The following is a 23,323-nucleotide window of genomic DNA, read 5'->3' on the forward strand; positions in this document are numbered from 1 at the left end:
TTTGTGTATGAGAAATCGTTTGTAAACTTTCCTCATGTCAGCACGTTGTAGGTTTCGCCACCGGCGCCAACCTTGTGTGAATACTCTGAAAAGCTAATCATTTGCATACCACAGTATCTTCTTCCTGTCGGTTAAATTTCGCGTCTGTAGCGGGTCATCTTCGTGGTGTAGCGGTTTTAATGGCCAGTAGTGTATATCTGCAAGATTGCTCAGCAATTCACAATCAAGTGCCTGATAGAGATTTCATCGAACCACCTTTAAGCTACTTCTCTATCATTCCACTCTCTAACAGCGCGCGGGAAAAACAAACTGTTAAATCTTTCCTTGCGACCTCTGATTTCTCTTATTGTATTATGATGATAATTTCTCCCTACGTAGGCGCCAACAAAATATTTTCACACTCTGAGGGGAAAGTTGGTGATTGAAATTTCAGGAGAAAGGTCCTGCCGCAGCAAAAAAGGCCTTTGTTTTAGTGACTGTCACCCAGTTGGTGTATGATACCTGTTGTTTCTCAATAATACAAAACGAGCAGCCCTTCTTTGAACCTTATTGATGTCGTCGGTGAATACTATCCGGTGCTGATCCTACTCCGCACAACAACACTCCAGAAGAAACCTAGTGTAAGCAGTCCCTTCAGCACCCATTAACCTTTTCTAAGTGTTCTGCCGATGAATCGAAGTCTTTGGTTTGTTTTCACCACAACATCTAAGTTATTCGAAATTGTAATCCTAATTGTTTTTAGTTGAGTTTCCAGCCTCTAGATTTGTGTGATTTAACTCCCAACGGAGGTTCGAGTCCTCTCTGGTGTGTGTGTGTGTGTGTGTGTGTGTGTGTGTGTGTGTGTGTGTGTGTGTGTATCCTCAGGATAATTTAGATTAAGTAGTGTGTAAGCTTGGGGACTGATGACGTTAGCAGTTAAGTACCATTAGATTTCACACACATTTGAACATTTTTTTTGGTGTGATTTATCGTGTAATTGAAGTGTAACGGTTTCTTTATAGTTCTCATGAGGATGACTTCACACTTTTATAATTTCGAGCCAATTTCTACTTTTTGTAGAATACAGATAGCCGGCCGCGGTGGTCTAGCGGTTCTAGGCGCGCAGTCCGGAACCGCGCGACTGCTACGGTCGCAGGTTCGAATCCTGCCTCGGGCATGAATGTGTGTGATGTCCTTAGGTTAGTTAGGCTTAAGTAGCGCTAAGTTCTAGGGGACTGATGACCAGATTAGTTAAGTCCCATAGTGCTCAGAGCCATTTGAACCATTTTTTTTTTAAATACAGATATCTTGTCTGAAGCATTTTGCAATTAGTTTTGATCATCTAATGACTTTACATGACGGTAAATGACAGCATCGTCTGCAAACAATCTCAGAGGACTGCTCAGATTGTCTCCTACATCGTTTACGTACAGCAGGAACTTCGTGGGAATAAAGATAGACCCAGCTGTGTTTCACAAGAACGATATTTTCTGAATCCGTGTTGCGGGCTATCTGTCAATAGATCATTTTCTTCGAGGTGATTCATAATGTTAGAGCTCAGCATATGCTCCGAAGTCCTACTGTTAATCGACGTTAGTGATATCAGACTGTAATTCAACGAATTACTCCTATTTTCTTTCTTGGTTATTGCTGTGACTTGTGCGACTCTCAGGTCTTTGGGTACGGATCACCCTAGGAGCGAACGGTTGTATATGACTGCTAATTATGGAGATAGTGTGTCAGCACACTCTGGAAGGAACATGAATGGTATACAGTCTGGCCGGAAGCCTTGCTTTTCTTAATTGTTTTAAGGTGCTTCGCTACTCAGCGGATATCTACTTCTAAGCTATTCATGTTGACAGTTGTTCTACATTCGAATTCTAGAATATTTACTTCGTCTTCTTTTGTGAAGGACTTTCCACACAGGCCCAGCCTAGGGGCCAATAGGTCCTGAATACGATCCTACTGGTGCATTTATTTCTTACGACACCGTTTGTCCAGCGACCACTTAGTAGAGTTCGCCATCCCTCTCCTACCTGTTTGCTGCATGTGCGCGTATCTGCTCACTCTGTTGAGAGGGGTGGCTCTGCCCAGTAGCAAGCACTACATTTCCTAGCTAGTACCAGCTGGTTATAATTAATGTGTAGCTAGTCCCAGAGGTCCAGTGTGTGCTGCAGTTATCGTATGGCAGCGAAACTTGGTAGATATTCTAATGCGGTACCGATTTTAGCTGGAAAAAAAATGCTCCAACTTCGGCCACCAGATGCAAATCTGGTACTATGAATGCAAGAAACACGCACAGAAATATTTCCATATGTAATGGATTAGAAAGGGGATGTGCGCAGAAAAGATCAAACTAGTGAGAAAGGCATAATATTGATTTTATTATTAACTGGCGCTATGAGCACTGGAGATGTCAACGAGATGCTGTACAGCGCCAGATTTTTGCCTGGTGGCTTAAACTGGAACTAATTTTTTTCCGGCGTAAATTGATTCCAAATTAACGCATTAACATATCTACAAGGTTTCGCTGTCATACCGCGACGAGCGTTTGAAAAGTCCACGCAAAGTCCGAGAGATGGCACCACCGGCACATATCGAGGCCACCTGTAGTTAGTAGCATCTTTGGAAAGAACGCGTACCAAGCTTGAGCCATAGTGGTGTATTTCTTTGTGTCTGGAATTCGTGTGAATCAAGGAAGTCGAATGATTGTCAAAAAAATGGACGAAAAAGAATTTCGTGTGGTGGTTAAATATTACTTTATAAAACGCAAAATTCCTCAGGAGACTAAAGAGAAGCTTGATAAACATTACGGTAACTCTGCATTTTCGATTAGAACAGTTTATAAGTGATTTCAAAATTTCCGCAGTGGCCACATGGGATCAAGTGATGCTGAACGTTCTGGACGCCCTGTGGAGGTTATGACTCCAGAAATCATTGATAAAATCCATGATATACTGATGGGTGACAGAAGAGTTTAGGTGCGTGAGATTGATAGTGCTGTGGGTACATCAAATGAATGGGTACGTAATATTTTGCATAAACATTTGTATATGAGAAAGCTATCCACAACATGGGTTCCACGATTGCTCACGCTTGACCAAAAACGGAATCGTGTGAAGTGTTGCAAGGATTGTTTGCAGATGTTCAGGAAGAATCCGCAGGACTTTAAGCGTCATTTACTCACTGCGGATGAAACATGGGTACATTTGTGGTGTGCGTACTGTAAGACCTTCGGTACACACACCATCAGATTATTTGACTTGTCGCTCTAACAAAGTAGGCGAGTGTCAGCAATATGTCTCTTGGTCTTATCGTGGCGTGTTTATCTTCTGCCATTAGGTCAGACAATAGAAATGCCACCTTTCACCCTTAAAGTAGCAGATTGACAGTGACCAACTTTAAACAGAACTTGATTAATTTTCACACATACATTTATTAAAATAATAAAAAGCATAGACATTACGTAACTTGATTCTGGATGCTGTTTACAATTGACAATCTGAAGTTTCTTTGGTCTTGTTACGTTAATCTTAGTCTCAAATATCTCTGATACTTGACAAAGTGTCTATTCATTGGGGACTGATGACGACAGCAGTTGAGTGCCATAGTGCTCAGAGCCATTTGAATCTATTCATTTATCTTCATGGCTATGTACAGGAATATGGTAATCATATGAGGCGCAGACTGAAACTTGACTGTAGATTGGTACAGACTAATGCAGACTGCCTTATCAGAGGTCTGTACACTCGTTATAATACCTCGCACGTTCAGGTACCACTGCGCGAGTGTGATCCGCGAGGAGAAAAGGTTCTACATTAGCAGCAATCTCATTGGCTGCGTTACATATTAATACGCGGATCGGCAGAAGCAGAATTTGGTCCGTCTCTAAGGCAGTGCCATTTCGTAGTGCGGAGGCGCACGAGCGCTGCGCCTGTGCTGTTGTGCTTAGCAGCGTGCGCTCTAATGGGAAAGTTGTGTACGCGCTGACTACACGGAACTATGTACACAACAACATTACTATGCTCCTGAGACCATACAACAATCTAAACAATGGGTTATCAAGGGAGAATCTGCACCAAAAACGGCGAACACTATTCCTTCGGCCGGAAAGGTTATGGCGACTGTCTTTTGGGATTCACAAGGGATAATCCTCATCGACTATCTGGAAAAGGGTAAAACTATTACAGGGGCATATTACTCATCGTTATTGGACCCTTTGAAAACCGAGCTGCAAGAAAAACGCCGGCGATTGGATCGCAAAAAGTCCTTTTCCATCACGACAATGCAGCAGCAAACACCTCAGCAGTTGTGGTCGCAAAATTAACGGTAATAGGATTCCAACTCGTTTCACATCCCCCCCCCCCCCCAGTCTCCAGACTTGTCTCCCTCGGACTACTATTTGTTCACCAACGACTGGCGGGACAAAGATTTTATTCAAATGATGAGGTGATTGCAGCAACTAATAGCTATTTTGCAGACTTGGACAATTCCTATTATTTGGAAGGGATCAACAAATTAGAACAGCTTTGTATGAAGTGTTAATTCTAAAATGAGACTATGTCGAAAAATAAAAAAGGTTTACCACAAACACGTAAGTAGTTTTTGTTTTTGCACGGAATTTTCAAACGCCCCTCGTATAATTTCAGCCCACACTTGACCTTCCTGACAAGGGAACCTCCCCATCGCACCCCCCTCAGATTTAGTTACATGTTGGCACAGTGAATAGGCCTTGAAAAAGCTGAACACAGATCAAACGAAAAAACAGGAAGAAGTTACGTGGAACTATGAAAAAATAAGCAAAACATACAGACTGAGTAGTCCACGCGCAAGATAAGTAAATTTAGGACAACGTGAGCTCAGATGTGTCATGGTCCTGTGGTTAGCGTGAGCAGCTGCGGAGCGAAAGGTACTTGGTTCATGTCTTCCCTCGAATGAAAATTTTAATTTTTTATTTTCAGACAGTATCAGAGTTCAGGCACCCACACATAATCAACTTCGCTCTCCAAAATTCCAGGACATGTTCAGACTTGCTTGGACATTTACAGGATTTGACGGTCTACACACAGAAAAAATTGAAAACGCTAAAAACTTATGTTTTGACAGAGCGCAGAGAAAACTGTGCGACTGTGAAACTGTTGCATTCATTTGATGCAGTTTATGTGACAAACTAATATGTTTTCATCACTTTTTTGGGAGTGATTGTCACATTCACAAAAAACCTAAACCGGGCAAGGTAGAAGAGTCTTTTTATCCATTCGCCAAGTATGCAAGTTAGGTGGGTCGACAACATATTCCTGTCATGTGACGCAAATTCCGTCACCAGTGTCGTATAGAATATATCAGACGTGTTTTCCTGTGGAGGAATCGGTTGACCTAAGACCTCGCGATCAAATGTTTTCGGTTCCATTGGAGAGGCACGTCCTTTCATCTACTAATCGGACGGTTTTGCGGTGCGGGAGCAGAACACAGACACTAAACTTATTACAGTGAACAGAGACGTCAATGAACGAACGGACAGATCATAACTTTGCGAAAAAAAAGTAAACTTTCGTTCGAGGGAAGACTTTTTTTTAAATCTCATTTTGTTCGCTTTAGTTCGTTGCGTCTGTTCGGGGCGGACGTCATAAGACATCCGTTTTAAGTTCGTCGATGATCGATTAACTCAGTTTTTTTTTTTATTACAGAGGGCGCGTAACCCTCTGACCGAACACGCTGAGCTACCGTGCTGGTTAGTGAAGACTTGAACCAAGGACCTCTCGCTCCGCAGCCGCTCACGCTAACCACGGAACCACGGCGCTCTTGTGTTCATAGTATCCTTGATGTTGCCCATGGACTACACAGTTTGTATATCTTGCTTATTCTTTTTTCATTCTTCCACACAACTTCTTCCTGTTTTCTAGAGTGATCTGTGTTCAGTCTTCCAAGGCCTATCCACTGTGCCAAATTATAACTAAATCTGACGGGGGTGCGATGTGGAGGTTCCCTTGTGAGTAGCTGCAATTTACAGGGTGTTTCAAAAATGACCGGTATATTGGAAACGGCAATAAAAACTAAACGAGCAGCGATAGAAATACAACGTTTGTTGCAATACGCTTGGGACGACAGTACATTTTCAGGCCGACAAACTTTCGAAATTACAGTATCTACAGTTTTCAACAACAGATGGCACTGCAAGTGATGTGAAAGATATAGAAGACAACGCAGTCTGTGAGTGCGCCATTCTGTACGTCGTCTTTCTGCTGTAAGCGTGTGCTGTTCACAACGTGTAAGTGTGCTGTGGACAACATGGTTTATTCCTTAGAACAGAGGATTTTTCTGGTGTTGGAATTCCACCACCTAGAACACAGTGTTGTTGCAACAAGACGAAGTTTTCAACGGAGGTTTAATGTAACCAAAGGACAGAAAAACGATACAATAAAGGATCTGTTTGAAAAATTTCAACGGACTGGGAACGTGACGGATGAACGTGCTGGAAAGGTAGGGCGACTGCGTACGGCAACCACAGAGGGCAGCGCGCAGCTAGTGCAGCAGGTGATCCAACAGCGGCCTCGGGTTTCCGTTCTCCGTGTTGCAGCTGCGGTCCAAATGACGCCAATGTCCACGTATCGTCTCATGCGCCAGAGTTTACACCTCTATCCATACAAAATTCAAACGCGGCAACCCCTCAGCGCTGTTACCATTGCTGCACGAGAGACATTCCTTAATGATATAGTGCACAGGATTGATGACTGCGATTTGCATGTGGGCAGCATTTGGTTTACTGACGAAGCTTATTTTTACCTGGACGGCTTCGTCAATAAACAGAACTGGCGCATATGGGGAACCGAAAAGCCCCATGTTGCAGTCCCATCGTCCCTGCATCCTCAAAAAGTACTGGTCTGGGCCGCCATTTCTTCCAAAGGACTCATTGGCCCATTTTTCAGATCCGAAACAATTACTGCATCACGCTATCTGGACATTCTTCGTGAATTTGTGGCGGTACAAACTGCCTTAGACGACACTGCGAACACCTCGTGGTTTATGCAAGATGGTGCCCGGCCACATCGCACAGCCGACGTCTTTAATTTCCTGAATGAATATTTCGATGATCGTGTGATTGCTTTGGGCTATCCGAAACATACAGGAGGCGGCGTGGATTGGCCTCCCTATTCGCCAGACATGAACCCCTGTGACTTCTTTCTGTGGGGACACTTGAAAGACCAGGTGTACCGCCAGAATCCAGAAACAATTGAACAGCTGAAGCAGTAAATCTCATCTGCATGTGAAGCCATTCCGCCAGACACGTTGTCGAAGGTTTCGGGTAATTTCATTCAGAGACTACGCCATATTATTGCTACGCATGGTGGATATGTGGAAAACATCGTACTATAGAGTTTCCCAGACCGCAGCGCCATCTGTTGTTGACAATTGTAACTACTGTAACTTCGAAAGTTTGTCTGCCTGAAAATGTACTGTAGTCCCAAGCATATTGCAACAAACGGTGTATTTCTGTCGCTGCTCGTTTAGTTTGTATTGCCGTTTCAAATATACCGGTCATTTTTGAAACACTCTGTAATTAACGTATAAGCACCGAGTACTAATCGCGACTGTGCAGTGGCTGAGCGCCGAAATGCCAACACTGCACTGGCACTGTCGCCCTGTAACTGAAGCGCCGAAGCTACTGCGACGTACGCACCTCGTCGTGGACCTCCTGCGGCGACAGCAGCAGCTGGCCGTGCGGCGCGATGAGCACCTCGGCCAGCGGCCGCCTCTTGGCCGGCTCCCGGTCGGCGCCTGGGTGCTGCCTCTTGTAGGCGATGCCGCGCGCTACCAGCCGGTGGATCTGGCCCTTGCGCTCTCGCAGCCAGCGCGCGCCCAGCGCAGTCGACGCCGTGCAGGCCAGCTGCAGCCACGGCCGGAACACTATGCGCTGCAACACCGAACGCACAGGTTCAGCGCCTTCAGAAGAATTTGTTATTGCACAGGATTCATTAATAACAGCATTTTACTGTCTTCCTGTTATCTTCTGCCAAACGTCTCCAGTCAGGTCGTCGACCTTGAACACATCACGGTACTCCATGATTTCAATGAAATGAACACCCTTAGCTGCTTACAAGCGTTGACACACGTCAACGGGGACAGATGAAAATGTGTGCCCCCACCGGGACTCGAACCCAGGATCTCCTGCTTACATGGCAGACACACTATACATCTGACAAGGGAAGGCCGCCAATTGTGAAATTCGGATTCTACATCTACATCTACATCCATACTCCGCAAGCCACCTGACGGTGTGTGGCGGAGGGTACCCTGAGTACCTCTATCGGTTCTCCCTTCTATTCCAGTGTCGTATTGTTCGTGGAAAGAAGGATTGTCGGTATGCTTCTGTGTGGGCTCTAATCTCTCTGATTTTATCCTCATGGTCTCTTCACGAGATATACGTAGGAGGGAGTAATATACTGCTTGACTCTTCGGTGAAGGTATGTTCTCGAAACTTTAACAAAAGCCCGCACCGAACTACTGAGCGTCTCTCCTGCAGAGTCTTCCACTGGATATTAACTATCATCTCCGTAACGCTTTCGCGATTACTAAATGATCCTGTAACGAAGCGCGCTGCTCCGTTGGATCTTCTCTATCTCTTCTATCAACCCTATCTGGTACGGATCCACACTGTTGAGCAGTATTCAAGCAGTGGGCGAACAAGCGTACTGTAACCTACTTCCTTTGTTTTCGGATTGCATTTACTTAGGATTCTTCCAATGAATCTCAGTGTGGCATCTGCTTTACCGACGATCAACTTAATATGATCATTCCATTTTAAATCACTCCGAATGCGTACTCCCAGATAATTTATGGAATTAACTGCTTCCAGTTGCTCACCTGCTATTTGGTAGCTAAATGATAAGGGATCTATCTATGTATTCGCAGCACATTACACTTGTCTACATTGAGATTCAATTGCCATTCCTTGCACCTTGCGTCAATTCGCTGCAGATCCTCCTGCATTTCAGTACAATTTTTCATTGCTGCAACCTCTCGATACACCACAGCATCATCTGCAAAAAGCCTCAGTGAACTTCCGATGTCATCCACCAGGTCATTTATGTATATTGTGAATAGCAACGGTCCTATGACACTCCCCTGCGGCACACCTGAAATCACTCTTACTTCGGAAGACTTCTCTCCTTTGAGAATGACATGCTGCGTTCTGTTATCTAGGAACTCCTCAATCCAATCACACAATTGGTCTGATAGTCCGTATGCTCTTACTTTGTTCATTAAACGACTGTGGGGAACTGTGTCAAACGTCTTGCGGAAGTCAAGAAACACGGCATCTACCTGTGAACCCGTGTCTATAGCCCTCTGAGTCTCGTGGACGAATAACGCGAGCTGGGTTTCACACGACAGTCTCTTTTGAAACCCATGCTGATTCCTACAGAGTAGATTTCTAGTCTCCAGAAAAGTCCTTATACTCGAACATAATACGTGTTCCAAAATTCTACAACTGATCGACGTTAGAGATATAGGTCTATGGTTGTGCACATCTGGTCGACGTCCCTTTTTGAAAACGGGGATAACCTGTGCCATTTTCCAATCCTTTGGAACGCTTCGCTCTTCTAGAGACCTACGGTACACCGCTGCAAGAAGGGGGGCAAGTTCCTTCGCGTACTCTGTGTAAAATCGAACTGGTATCCCATCAGGACCAGCGGCCTTTCCTCTTTTGAGCGATTTTAATTGTTTCGATTCATACTGCGCATAAATGTTCAAATGGCTCTGAGCACTATGCGACTTAACTTCTGAGGTCATCAGTCGCCTAGAACTTATCAGTAATTAAACCTAACTTACCTAAGGACATCGCACACATCCATGCCCGAGGCAGGATTCGAACCTGCGACCGTAGCGGTCGCTCGGTCCGAGACTGTAGCGCCTAGAACCTCACGGCCACTCCGGCCGGTCATACTGCGCGTAATAAAAGCCCATGGCCAGAGGTGTAATGTGGCAAAGCACCAAGATGCACTTCTCAACCGTTGTCGAGAAAATCGACAGTTAAAAGAAATCGTTGCGGTGAAATACTCTCTACGATTAATAATTTTCTATAACGCCGTGGCGCAGCGGTAGGCGCTCGGGTTCGTAATCCGGAGGTCGCCGGATCGAATCTCGCACCATGATGTAACTTTTTTTTATTATTTGTTTTTTGTAATTCAAATGTACACACACTATATATAATATAATTCCCGGCAATCATTTGCAACAATTATGCATAAAATAAGTTGTTGAAAGTCGTTTGTCGTGGAAAAACTGGCGACTTCGAACATCAGAAAGTCAAACATTCGAATTAGAAAAGAGACCCCACGAACACAAATTTGCTGCGGCAAGCATGAAATTTAGACTCCGTTACTCGCTCGTTACACTTTAAGGACAGATGTTGAATGGGCCGAAACGAGCCGCCGCATAACAGCGTAGTTCTCTGTTAACTTCGAAAGAAGGTAGATGCGGTCCGTAGCGCAACTTATAACATCGACGAAAATTAGTGCGTACGTGAGAGCTTTGGTACACTCTGTTAAACAAACGGAAACATGGAGGCGGTACAACTGGAGAGCGATCCGGGCCCTTCGCATGAAAGTGCTGTGATCGAAGAACATTCTATACACAGTGAAGTGGCGAAACAACAATTGAAATGGAGGACTGATGACCTTAGCTGTTTAGTCCCCCTTAAACATACCAACAACAACAACAATTGAAAGATGCGTTGGTGTATTTTGAAAGCCTCCTTCGTAACTGTAATCGCAGCAGAACCGTCATCATCAATCACACACACACACACACACACACACACACACACACACACACACACACACACACACATTATATATATATTACAAAAAACGAATAATAAAAGTTACATGGCGCGAGATTCGATCCGGCGTTCTTCTGATTACCGACCCGAGCGCTTACCGCTGCGCCACGGCGTTGTAGAAAGTTATTGATCGTAGAGAGTATTTCACTGTAACGGTTTCTCTTAGCTGTCCATTTTCTCGACAACGACTGAGAATTGCATCTTGGTGCTTTGCCACATTACACCTCTGGCCATGAGATTTTATTATGCGCAGTATGAATCGAATCTGAATTTCACAATTGGCGGCCTCCCCTTGTGAGCCACCGAGGGCACAGAGGATAGCGCGACTGCAGCGATTTATCTCTGGCACGCCTCCCGCGAAACCCTCATTCTCAACGTATTGTCCCGCACTACATTCGTAATGCCCCCGCCCATTATAATCATTACTCGCGGTGCGTTGCCGATTCCCGTAAGAGTTCGGGCACTGTTTGTGCATTCGCACAGTAGAAGAAGTTGGACATGTCCGAAAGAAAATACCATCTTAGTATATATATAGTTAAGGCTCACCGGCCACTTGACCATCTTCTTCTTCTGTGCGAATGCACAAACAGTGCCCGAACTCTTACGGGAATCGGCAACGCGTCGCGAGTAATGAGTATAGTGGGCGGGGGCACTACGAATGTAGCGCGGGACAATACGTTGAGAATGAGGGTTTCGCGGGAGGCGTGCCAGAGATAAATCGCTGCTGTCGCGCTATCCTCTGTGCCCTCGGTGGCTCAGATGGATAGAGCGTCTGCCATGTAAGCAGGAGATCCCAGGTTCGAGTCCCGGTGGGGGGATACATTTTCATCTGTCCCCGTTGACGTATGTCAACGCCTGTAAGCAGCTAAGGGTGTTCATTACATTGTAATTTCATTCTAACGAGCTGCATCGTCACTGATGGTGTCTGTTCTTTCGGACATGTCCGACCTCGCGATCAAATGTTTTCGGTTCCCATTGGAGAGGCACGTCCTTTCGTCTACTAATCGGACGGTTTTGCGGTGCGGTAGCAAAACACAGACACTAACGTGTCCGAAAGAACAGATACCATCTTAGTGTACATACTCCATGATTTCGTTGATACGATCGTTATAACTGAGCCGTGGTGCGCCTTTTCTGGACACCAGCTCTTTGGCACGACACTATCGATTACCCGGCCTGAAGCAAACCAAGCGCTGTATCATGTGTGAGATAGAGAGCCTAGCGAGTGCGCCGGGACTTAACCCCAGTTCACTGCTATTAGCGCCACGTCACCTTAACGCGTCTTCAAGTAGCGCACAAGTATTGCACCACAATTTAGCATGAAATTAAAAGTCAATATTTATGTTTAAAACTTTGTTAAATTATAGTTTAGTGTAATAATGTTCCAAAAACACATTCTTGATGTTCTAAACTTAATACTTTACGGAAAAATGCTGTATTAAGAGAAAAAAATCAGAGGCGCTAAATAATGACGCTAGGAAATCAGAATTTGGTCAGAAGGTGCAGTTAGAAGTTGTAAATAAGTGATGCAAGTTTACAAAACCATAAAACAAAAATTAACGCCAGAATCCACGTTTTTCGGAAAAATCAGAGGCGCTAAATAATGGACTTAGAAACTTTAAATTTTGTTTTATGCTTCAGTACACCCCACAAATAATAACAGAGTCCGTGTTAATCTACCTCTTATAGTTTCTGAGTAATTAAATAAAAACTCATTTTGTAACTATAATGTACGTAAGTGTTGTAGATTAAGTACTTGAAATTTTAACGATAGAGGATTTTGGTTAAACCAGATGATCAAATGTATCAAATAATAGAGCTAAACCAAGTTTAAGACTTGTAACATAAATAGCAACTGACATAAGTATTAGCAAAGGTATGCATCGGAGGTAAGAATCTACTGTTAGTTCCAATAAATAAATTCTATTAAGCAAAGTTTTCATTCTAGCGAGCTGAAACTTTCTACGTGCTTTCAAACTGTTTATTTGCATGCCAGCAAATATTAAGAAGTTTCTGAAGTAACTGGTAACTATATTATTAAAGATTATGTGCCCGAGATAGCGGTCGTTTGTAGACTGTCGCCATATGCAAATAGAGATAACAGATGTTTTCTCGGCAGTCCGCACCGGCACCTTTAATTACAGCCCCTGAAGGAGAAGGGAGGGTCACTTCGCTCTCAGACACTGAGAGGTCCACGCCAGATAAACGTTTGGTCGCCCTCTGCCTCGGATGACGCCAAAACCGAGCTGTGACAAGCGCGTATGTGGCAGTGAAAACGGATAGTAAACTCGCGAGGACTGTACACCGTTCTGGATCGTTTAGGATTCGGTAAAATAACTGTAAGTGTGCCGTCCGTGTGAAATTAAATTCCGCGTGGCAAGTGGTGAATTCATTTCCACTTTTATGGCGAGCATTAAATTTTGAACATTTATTGAGAGCTTTCAATTCAGTGATGTTGGTCAGGGCGAAAAACAATCTGGTAGGGAGTTACCGTAGAGGTCGCCTCTGAACTGCTAAAGGTGCTGTTAGATTAGAAAGACTTGTTTTCAATTGAACGTAACGTAATTTTAAGTGTTGTTTGTAAGAAACTTTAATTTAATTAAATCTTGATTGGAACTTTAAACTTTTACTGAAGTCATAGTCCCGATCCCGCAAAGAAATGAGAAACATACAGTTTTCTTCCAGTGAGCTGGACCGGAAAGTGGCCGTGCAGACTGGAACTAAGATCAGTATGTTTCCCTTCGCTTTCTGGCTGACCACCAAATTAGTTGCCAGGCTCACGTGATTAAAGACGGCATAGCCAAAGCCTCGCAGACAAACAAAAACTACGCGAAGCGAAATGTAGTGTGAGGAGGGCTATGCGAGAGGCTTTCAATGAATTCGGAAGTAAAGTTCTATGTACTGACTTCGCAGAAAATCCTAAGAAATGTTGGTCCTATGTCAAAGCGGTAGGTGGATCAAAACAAAAAGTCCAGACACTCTGTGACCAAAATGGTACTGAAACAGGGGATGACAGACTAAAGGCAGAAATACTAAATGTCTTCTTCTAAAGCTGTTTCACAGAGGAAGACTGCACTGTGCTTCCTTCTCTAGATGGTCGCGCAGTTGACAAAATGGTAGATATCGAAATAGACGACAGAGGGATAGAGAAACAATTAAAATCGCTCAAAAGAGGAAAGGCCGCTGGACCTGATGGGATACCAGTTCGATTTTATACAGAGTACGCGAAGGAACTTGCCCCCCTTCTTGCAGCGGTGTACCGTAGGTCTCTAGAAGAGCGAAGCGTTCCAAAGGATTGGAAAAGGGCACAGGTCATCCCCGTTTTCAAGAAGGGACGTCGAACAGATGTGCAGAACTATAGACCTATATCTCCAACGTCGATCAGTTGTAGAACTTTGGAACACGTATTATGTTCGAGTATAATGACTTTCCTGGAGACTAGAAATCTAATCTGTAGGAATCAGCATGGGTTTCCAAAGAGACGGTCGTGTGAAACCCAGCTCGCGCTATTCGTCCACGAGACTCAGAGGACCATAGACACGGGTTCACAGGTAGATGCCGTGTTTCTTGACTTCCGCAAGGCGTTTGACACAGTTCCCCACAGTCGTTTAATGAACAAAGTAAGAGCATATGGACTATCAGACCAATTGTGTGATTGGATTGAGGAGTTCCTAGATAACAGAACGCAGCATGTCATTCTCAAAGGAGAGAAGTCTTCCGAAGTAAGAGTGATTTCAGGTGTGCCGCAGGGGAGTGTCATAGGACCGTTGCTATTTACAATATACATAAATGACCTGGTGGATGACATCGGAAGTTCACTGAGGCTTTTTGCAGATGATGCTGTGGTGCTGTGGTGCATCGAGAGGTTGCAACAATGAAAAATTGTACTGAAATGCAGGAGGATCTGCAGCGAATTGACGCATGGTGCAAGGAATGGCAATTGAATCTCAATGTAGACAAGTGTAATGTGCTGCGAATACATAGATAGATCCCTTATCATTTAGCTACAAAATAGCAGGTGAGCAACTGGAAGCAGTTAATTCCATAAATTATCTGGGAGTACGCATTAGGAGTGATTTAAAATGGAATGATCATCTAAAGTTGATCGTCGGTAAAGCAGATGCCAGACTGAGATTCACTGGAGGAATCCTAAGGAAATGCAATCCGACAACAAAGGAAGTAGGTTACAGTACGCTTGTTCGCTCACTGCTTGAATACTGCTCAGCAGTGTGGGATCCGCACCAGATAGGGTTGATAGAAGAGATAGAAAAGATCCAACGGAGAGCAGCGCGCTTCGTTACAGGATCATTTAGTAATCGCGAAAGCGTTACGGAGATGATAGATAAACTCCAGTGGAAGACTCTGCAGGAGAGACGCTCAGTAGTTCGGTGCGGGCTTTTGTTAAAGTTTCGAGAACATACCTTCACCGAAGAGTCAAGCAGTATATTGCTCCCTCCTACGTATATGTCGCGAAGAGACCATGAGGATAAAATCAGAGAGATTAGAGCCCACACAGAAGCATACCGACAATCCTTCTTTCCACGAACAATACGACACTGGAATAGAAGGGAGAACCGATAGAGGTACTCAGGGTACCCTCCGCCACACACCGTCAGGTGGCTTGCGGAGTATGGATGTAGATGTAGATCAAAACTTTACACTAGTGATATAACTTAGTTGCCGCCCCAGAGGCCGTACTAGGATCATTGCCCCTATTGTTATCTCGCGGGTGTTTCGCGCTCGCGGCAGTTGGTGTTGGACTCGCTACGGGGCGCAAGGACGTGCTTGGGTGGACGGAGGAAAACACGCGTGCTCGGCCAGCAGCGGCACACCGGGCCTACCTCGTAAGACGGTCGCGAGTTTGTGGGGGACCTGCCTGATGTCAACTCCGGGCGCTGTTCGTCGCATTGCCTTGGTGCTTGTTTTCTCGGAGAGACTCATCACTGGAGACCATCTCGAGCAACTCTCTTCATCGAAGGTGTAAGCGATTTTGGTGATTTCGTTTCTTTGAACCATTTGCGTTCCAGCGAGTGTACTTGTTGCTTGGTTGGCCTAACTCACGCGCTGTTGAAGTAAGAGCAGCCGGCAAAGTGTGTGACCGCACGGAGACCAGCAGTTACTACTTCCTTTTTAAAAATCCGCTGGTTGGGTTACTATTAGGAAGCTGATTAGCACGAAGGTGTACGTGTTATATTTTTTGGCTTTTTGGGACAGTATCCAGAAGTTTGTGTGTTTCAGTGTAGTTTGATTGCCATCAAGTCGACGTCACTTGTATATTGCTGTAAAATTTGGGTCACTTATATACGTGCATTTATTTGAAAGCACTCACTCAGTTAGTAGTAAAGACTCGTATTTTATAAAGCTAGCCATTTATACGTAGTTCCTTTACATATGTGCATTTATTTGAATGCACTCGGTACTAGAGCAATTGCATCTTCATTTATATTGTTATTTATTGATCTCTTAACTTATATTAACTGATGTTTGGTTGGTGTCTGCCGCGTGTTCTGCAGTCTGTTTGTGTTCCAGTTTTGTGCGAGTTGGGGTGTGTGGGAGCGGCTCCACGTTTGGCTTCGGTGCACAGAAGCTGTGAGGTGTCGTCTAATGGGAAGTGACTCCCGGTTGGACCCCGGCGTTTAGGTGTTATTTTGGACGGCTGGTCTGCTGCTTCCTGCATTTTAAGTTAAGTCACCTTTTGCCCAGGGCAGCCTGACGTCACTGCACATTTGGTAAACTTTTAACGTGTTTCATGTATATTTAAGAAAAAATGGTTTTAATTTGCTTGGGAATGAATTGTATTAATTGGTAACTTGTTCTGCTGCTTGTGTTATTTGGGCTCATAAATCACTTTCATATTGCAATTATTGCTCTTTAAATCAACTCCAGATTGTAATTTATTGTTCCTTTAACTATTGAAATCTTTGTGGCTCATCTCTTTAAGTCAGTCTTGGCTATTATAATTTGCTGCCTTGCTTAAGAAGCAAGCTATATTTGATTTTGGCACTGTCTTAAAGATGGCTGTCTCTTAGCTGTTTTATAATAAATTGTTAATTTACTGTTTTGGTAGTTGTGTTTAAGGAGTGACATTATAGGAGCCTTGACCTTCCATGCTAACTGTACCCCTCATTCCGACTTCCTCAGTGATCTGCGGCGTTTTTGTCTGCCAGATGATTTCCGTTTGTTACATGGCTGTTTTTTTCCCAAAACTATCCCGTAACCTGTTTAAAAAAATCCAATGTAACTAGTAAATCAAATCATAACAAACGCCACTGACTACAATTCTAATTAGGTCTACCTCTTTTCCTTTTGGTATGTGAAGTAGTCTTGTAACGTGCTGCCTGCGGCTTTAAGCTGTCTGTCTAAAGGCGAGAGTCGCTAGAGGAATCACATAGTTCGTAAGAATGTTTCTGCTGAAATCCAAAGTCTCAGCCAAGAAAATGCAGGGAAGAGTACTCTGCTGACCAAACACTGCAGGAGCGAAAACTCATTATAAAGCTTTATTTTTAAACTTCGTGTTCTGCCTTACGGCAGGTCTTGTCATGGGAGAAGCCTCGTCAGAGAAGTCCACCGCATGAGCGCCTAGGGAAGTGATTCCAGTGGTGGCTTCCCGTTTCTTTCCAATGATGATGATATGATAATGAGGACACACAACACCCAGCCCCTGAGCGGAGAAAATCTCCGACCCAGCCTGGAATCGAACCCGGGCCCCTTGGCGTGACAGACCGCCGCGCTGACCACTTAGCTATCAGGGCGGATCATTGTGCATAAAGCGAAAATAATCCCATTTGCAAATAAGATCTGAAGGACATTAGAAGATATGACGCTGCTAGTGTGGGACCCAGCCATTACGCCCAGAGGAGAACAGCTAGAATTTTTGTTCATAATTTAATAACGAGATCCCCGATTGGCTCATAGTAATTATTTTGGTAGTGGGGGAGAGTTCCCATGTGAGAGTTTGTGGGCACCATCTCATTGTCCATAACTAGAAATTTGTTATATAGTGGAGATTTTCTACCTTCCACCCACCTCAACGGAGAAACACTTCATTGGTTACCATGGCATAGTTCTTAAGAGTAGGTAGTTTGTTGGTATTTTTATTAAATTATCATTGGTCATAACTCGCAAAGTTTGTTGCAATTGTCTGGCGAGATTCCGAATCTGACGGAACGAGCTAAGTTTTCTAGAGGAGACTAAGAATGCACTTTCCTAAGGGTGTCATGGAGTGGCCTTGCTTCTAAAGTAAGTGTAGCATCACTGAGTGTGGTGTCCATCTTAGAGCTGCAGAGCGAGATGTCTCCTACCTAGAGCAGAACTCAGATGCCAGGACTGAACTTAGAATTCCCAGCCATTACTGCAGCAATCTTCTGCTCTCTTACATCATTAGAGTGGTAAGCGTGGACCATATTTGCATCCACAGAGATGTGGCCAGCACGAAGCCATTTATCTTTCATCATGTTTTCATTTCTCTAACGTAATTTTCACTACCAGCTAGCTGCACTGTGTAGTATCCACGCATATATTTTATTCAGAAAAATATTTACGACATCATTGTGTGTGGAATCTGGACGATCATTCTCGTAATATTAATAAAAAGGACTTCATCATTACTAATATAATAAATATTTTTGGCAGTGACATTATTTGATATCCTGTAGAAACCTGTATCTCAGATAATACCTACAGAATAAGATAATGAAAATCTCCATCTTTTGTTATCTATTATTTGTATGTATTATGTTAAGTAATATTTGAAAAATAGAGTTTCTGTGTTGCTGAACTCAATACTTTTGTTTGAACTTTCATTTCAATATGATTCTCATCCTAAATGAATGTTAAGTTTTCTATCAGCTACAATGTAGCGCAGCCATTAGCGCTGTTGATCTAAGATGAGATTTATTGGCAAATGCTGAGTAATCAGTGATTAACATTGAGAATTACTTTTAAATGTTAATGCACATAGTAAAGCTGCAAAAAAGATTTATATATTATTTGTTAGTAGTAAAACAGTGCCTGAAGGGGATTCGATAAGTTATTATTATATGTTAGCCGCCATCTTAAAGTGAAATATTGCAGCGGCAGTTTTAAATTGAATTTTTAAACAGCCATAAATCTTGAATGGTCATTATTGCGATTCTAATTGTGTATTGGTGGCCCAGAACCCACTCTGAGGTAATAAAGTCCACTTAGATCGTGAATAATCTTAAAAAAATAGAGCATACAGCATCTTAGGTGATAAAAATTGTTCTCTACTGATGTATGAAGCCTGGTTATTTCGTAACAACTTTTATGAAATATTTTTAACAGGAAACAATACATTAGTGTTGTGCGCGTATGGTATGTTCATTTTGCTTAAAGAAAGGTGTTGCCAACTCGAATAAGAGCAGCGGTAAATTGGAAGACGATCTGCAACTAGTAATGAGACTATTATGCAAGAGCACTGAAGATTGCTAAAAATCTTTACTTTTGTATGATTGAGATTACTTAACATGCATTTAGCTTGTTTGCTGGTTGTATAAGATCACTTTTGGCATGAACTTAGTGCCATTTACACTGCTTGACAGACAAAATTGCTACACGTTCCCAGGTGGAGATTTCTTCAACAAAATAAGTCATTAGCTTGAGTATCAGTGATTAAACAGAACCTCATATTGCGTTAATAATAAGTAACTGGTTTTGTTGTAGTCCTGTATGATTCTCGTCCTAAATGAATATTAAGTTTTCTTATCAGCTATAATGGAGCGCAGCCATTGGCGCTATTGATCTACGAGGAGGTTTACTGGCAAATGATGAATAATAAGTAATTAACATTGAGTATTACTTTTAAATGTTAATGCACATGGTAAAGCTACAGGAAAGATTTATATATTATTTGTTAGTAGTAAAACCGTGCCTGAATGGGACTCGACAAGTGATTGTCTTATGTTAGCCGTAATCTACCACAGCACGCCACAACTGACTACGCATTTAGGCGAAGAACTGGTGTCCCTATTTTTCTGGGACTTTTCTGTGCCTCATAAGGTATTCTGCAATCCTTTGTCACATTCGTAAACACGATTTTATATCGCTTCTACCATGTATCCACCCACCTGTGCAAAGCTGTTTTCAATTTCTGGTTCCCTCGATAATTCGTTATATTCTTGATTCAGTGGATAAAACATGTATGATATCCTTTAGCAAAAAACCCGATTATTGTAGCGACCCATAGTTTCTCTTCGTAGTTTGATGGATATCGTTAACCATTTGTCTGTGGGAGATGCGGTGCCAATATTTTCGGGCTTAATTGCACCTCCCCTGGTAATTTAATTAGACAAGCCGTTATCAGTTACGCAACCTTGTTTTCTTTTAATTCGCATGATGTTATGGGGAATTATCTATCACTGCAGGTCACTGTAGATATATTCTATAGCATTTCAGGGGTATGCTAAATTCTTCAACCGGCACCTCACGCTCTCAAAAATTAATTTTGGTCATGGATGGTAGGGCATTCTCAACCATTGTTCATATCAGTTTAGTGATTTTATTTCTATCACTGTTTCATTTATCATAACGCATTACTTTCATTGTCGATTCTTGATATTCTGGCGTTCCTTCGTAAATAATTTATTTCTACATCTACAAAGACTTCTTTTGAGGTCAGTACTGACAATCCATAGTTCTAATCTATAGCATAGGACAAATTCACCCATTATCCTATCCACCAGCTTTTTATTGTTGTTGGAAACGATCTTGTTTCACCGAGAAAAGTCCATACACCCTGATTACTTTTCTGCTTTCTTGTGTTATGCACTTTACTTCTGCATTACGCGATTCACATTTGTCAATAAATGCCCCTACATGGTTAAATTTTTCTACATGTCTTATGACTGCTCCGTCATTTGTGTGTGCTTCAAATCCAGCGTCACTTTTCACTATCAGAATTTCTTTTACTCATGTGCCACATTGCTGGCGACGCTTGTCACATCATAAATCCAAGGTCACATTCATCTTTTGCTAGAATGGCATAATTCGCGAAAACTCGGTAGACTCCAAGGCCCGATGTAGTCCCATCAAATTCTATATAGAAACGGCAAGGACATCTTGTGATAGCGACACTCACAACAAAAATATCAACATTATTAACATCGCAAACAAGTCTTGCGAAACTTTGCCCTCTGTGTGTCCATGAGAGACAGAGCTAAGGCGCCCACGTTGACACCGTGTTTGTTGAGATCCAGAAAGGTATTTGATACAGTTCCACACTGTGGTCGATTAATAAAAAACAAGCTTAGTGAGAGTCGGACAATTTTTGTGGCTAGATTCAGGACTTCCGAGCATAATTCAATACCTCATTGTTAAGGGGCCACAGCGGACAGATATAGCCTCTAGAGAGTGTTATAGGGCTGTTACGGTTAACAGCTGTAGGCAGAACCATCTAGTGGCTAACATCGGAAGCTCTGTGATACTTTTATCGGACAATGTTGTTAACTTCAGAAAGCTTGAACGCAAGAAGACTAACAAAATCTGTGAAGACCTACGGTTGCCGCAAGACCTGACAGTTGATTCTGAATGTAAATGCAACTAACGTATCGCTCATAAATAAGCGGAGATAACCGTTGTTTTATAATTACACTATTGAAGGTAAATCACTAGAAAAAGTAACAACCATTAAATACCTAGGAACCTTAACTACACAAAACTAGTTTTGGGAATTGCAAATATCTGGCTGATATTCAAAGAAAAAATTCATATACGAAAAAAGTAACTTATTAAATACTCGTTCGACCTATTCTTGATTACGTGTTGTCTCTTTGGAACTCTTATATTGGTTAGATAGTAAAGACAGAGAAGATCAAACGAAGAGTGGCTCCTTATCTCACCAGCTCATTCAGTAACTTGAGAGCGCTACAGGGCGTAAGTAGGCTGTTTAGGTTTTTCTGTTGGTAACGTCACGTAGCGCTCTATATGAAAATCACTGACTGTGCTGTGTGCAGTCTGTGGCATTTGCATGGTTGGAATATTTGCTATCGTAGTGTTGGATAGTTGGATGTGAACTGCTCGTAGCGTTGCGCAGTTGGAGGTGACCGGCCAGCAGTGTTGGATGTGGGGAGAGAAAAGAGAGTTTCGAGAGCGGACGATCTGGACTTGTGTCCGTCAGAAAAACGAAATTTGTAAGACCGGATGTCATTAACTGATTATATATATATATATATATGACTTTTGAACACTATTAAGGTAAATACAGTGTTCTGCGTCAAAATCTTTCATTTGCTAACTATGCCTATCAGTAGTTAGGGCCTTCAGTAGTTAGAATCTTTTATTTAGCTGGCAGTATTGGCGCTCGCTGTATTGCAGTAGTTCGAGTAATGAAGATTTTTTGTGAGGTAAGTGAATCATGGAAGGTATAGGTTATTGTTAGTCAGGGCCATTCTTTTGTAGGGATTATTGAAATACAGATCGCGTTGTGCAAAAAAATAAAAAAATAAAAAAATTGTGTGTCAGTTTAGTGTTGGTCCAGTTTTGCTCAGCTGTTTGAAAATCAAATAACGTAAGAGGTTTACTAGCACAGTCTTTTATACATTTTTCTAAGGGGATGTTTCAAGGGATGCTCAACATATTCCATTGTCAACATTTACAAGAGATGCATTGCGCATGACAGACGCTTTCTGTTCAAATTACGAGAGGGTACGTTCCAAGAAGAGCCGGGTAAGACTTTACTTCCTCTCACATACGCCTCGTCAAATGACGACAAGAAAGTCAGAGCAATTAGAGCTCATAGAGGTTCACCGTCAGCCGTTCTTTACACACAAAATCCACGAGTGGATGGGAGAGTAAGGAAATTACACTGGTACTAGACGTAATCTCCGCCACAAGCCTTAAAGCGTCATGTAGACTGTGTGTCTAGAGGCTAAAGGATAAATGTTCCATGTCATTGGAAAGAGGCAAAGGTCACACCTCTCTGTAAAAATAGGAGGTAGAAGTGGTCCACACAGCTACAAAGATGTCCAAATTTAATGAAGATAGCAACTTTCGCCTGATGTGTTAATGCCAAGTAACATAGCTCGATGAAGCTTCGATCATACATAGAAAGAAATGCTACAGTGTAGCACAGAAAGTAACTGAAAGAAATACACAATGAGACGAGCGGAAGTGGCAACTTTTGTTCAAAGACAATAATTACACGAGTTGCAGCGATTGATGAAGCATCCCACATGTGCTCGATGGGATTTACTTCGGGGCAGACCGTTCGCCGAATATCCTCTCGTTTCAAGAGCGGTCGCATATTTTCATCCATAAAAGCGAAATCGGGGCCGAATGCACTCCTGAAAAGACGCATCTGGAGAAGGATTACAGTTTCACAGTAACTTTAATCGGTGAGCGTACACTGTTCAAAATTTCGGAGATAAATATTCCCATGCAACATAATGCTTCTCCGCACCATACATCTGGATCTCCAAAACGATCATGTTCTACACTATTCTCAGAGCTTTCCGCGTTCCCACCTCTCGCCATTTGGGTGTGCGCCCA

At 42.9% G+C, this 23,323-nt stretch overlaps 1 protein-coding gene across 1 annotated transcript in view; it reads right to left on the reverse strand.

Moving 5' to 3' along the window:
• The window catches only part of LOC126354485 (cytochrome P450 4g15-like), a 96,336-nt gene that overhangs the window by 32,381 nt on the left and 40,632 nt on the right, over positions 1-23,323 (reverse strand). The window contains exon 4 of the mRNA XM_050004204.1: positions 7,658-7,891. Within this exon, the coding sequence (XP_049860161.1) occupies positions 7,658-7,891 (234 nt within the window). The remainder of the gene's footprint in view (positions 1-7,657; positions 7,892-23,323) is intronic.

This window comes from Schistocerca gregaria, chromosome 3 (genome assembly GCF_023897955.1).
Source record: "Schistocerca gregaria isolate iqSchGreg1 chromosome 3, iqSchGreg1.2, whole genome shotgun sequence".
Classification (NCBI taxonomy): domain Eukaryota; kingdom Metazoa; phylum Arthropoda; class Insecta; order Orthoptera; family Acrididae; genus Schistocerca; species Schistocerca gregaria.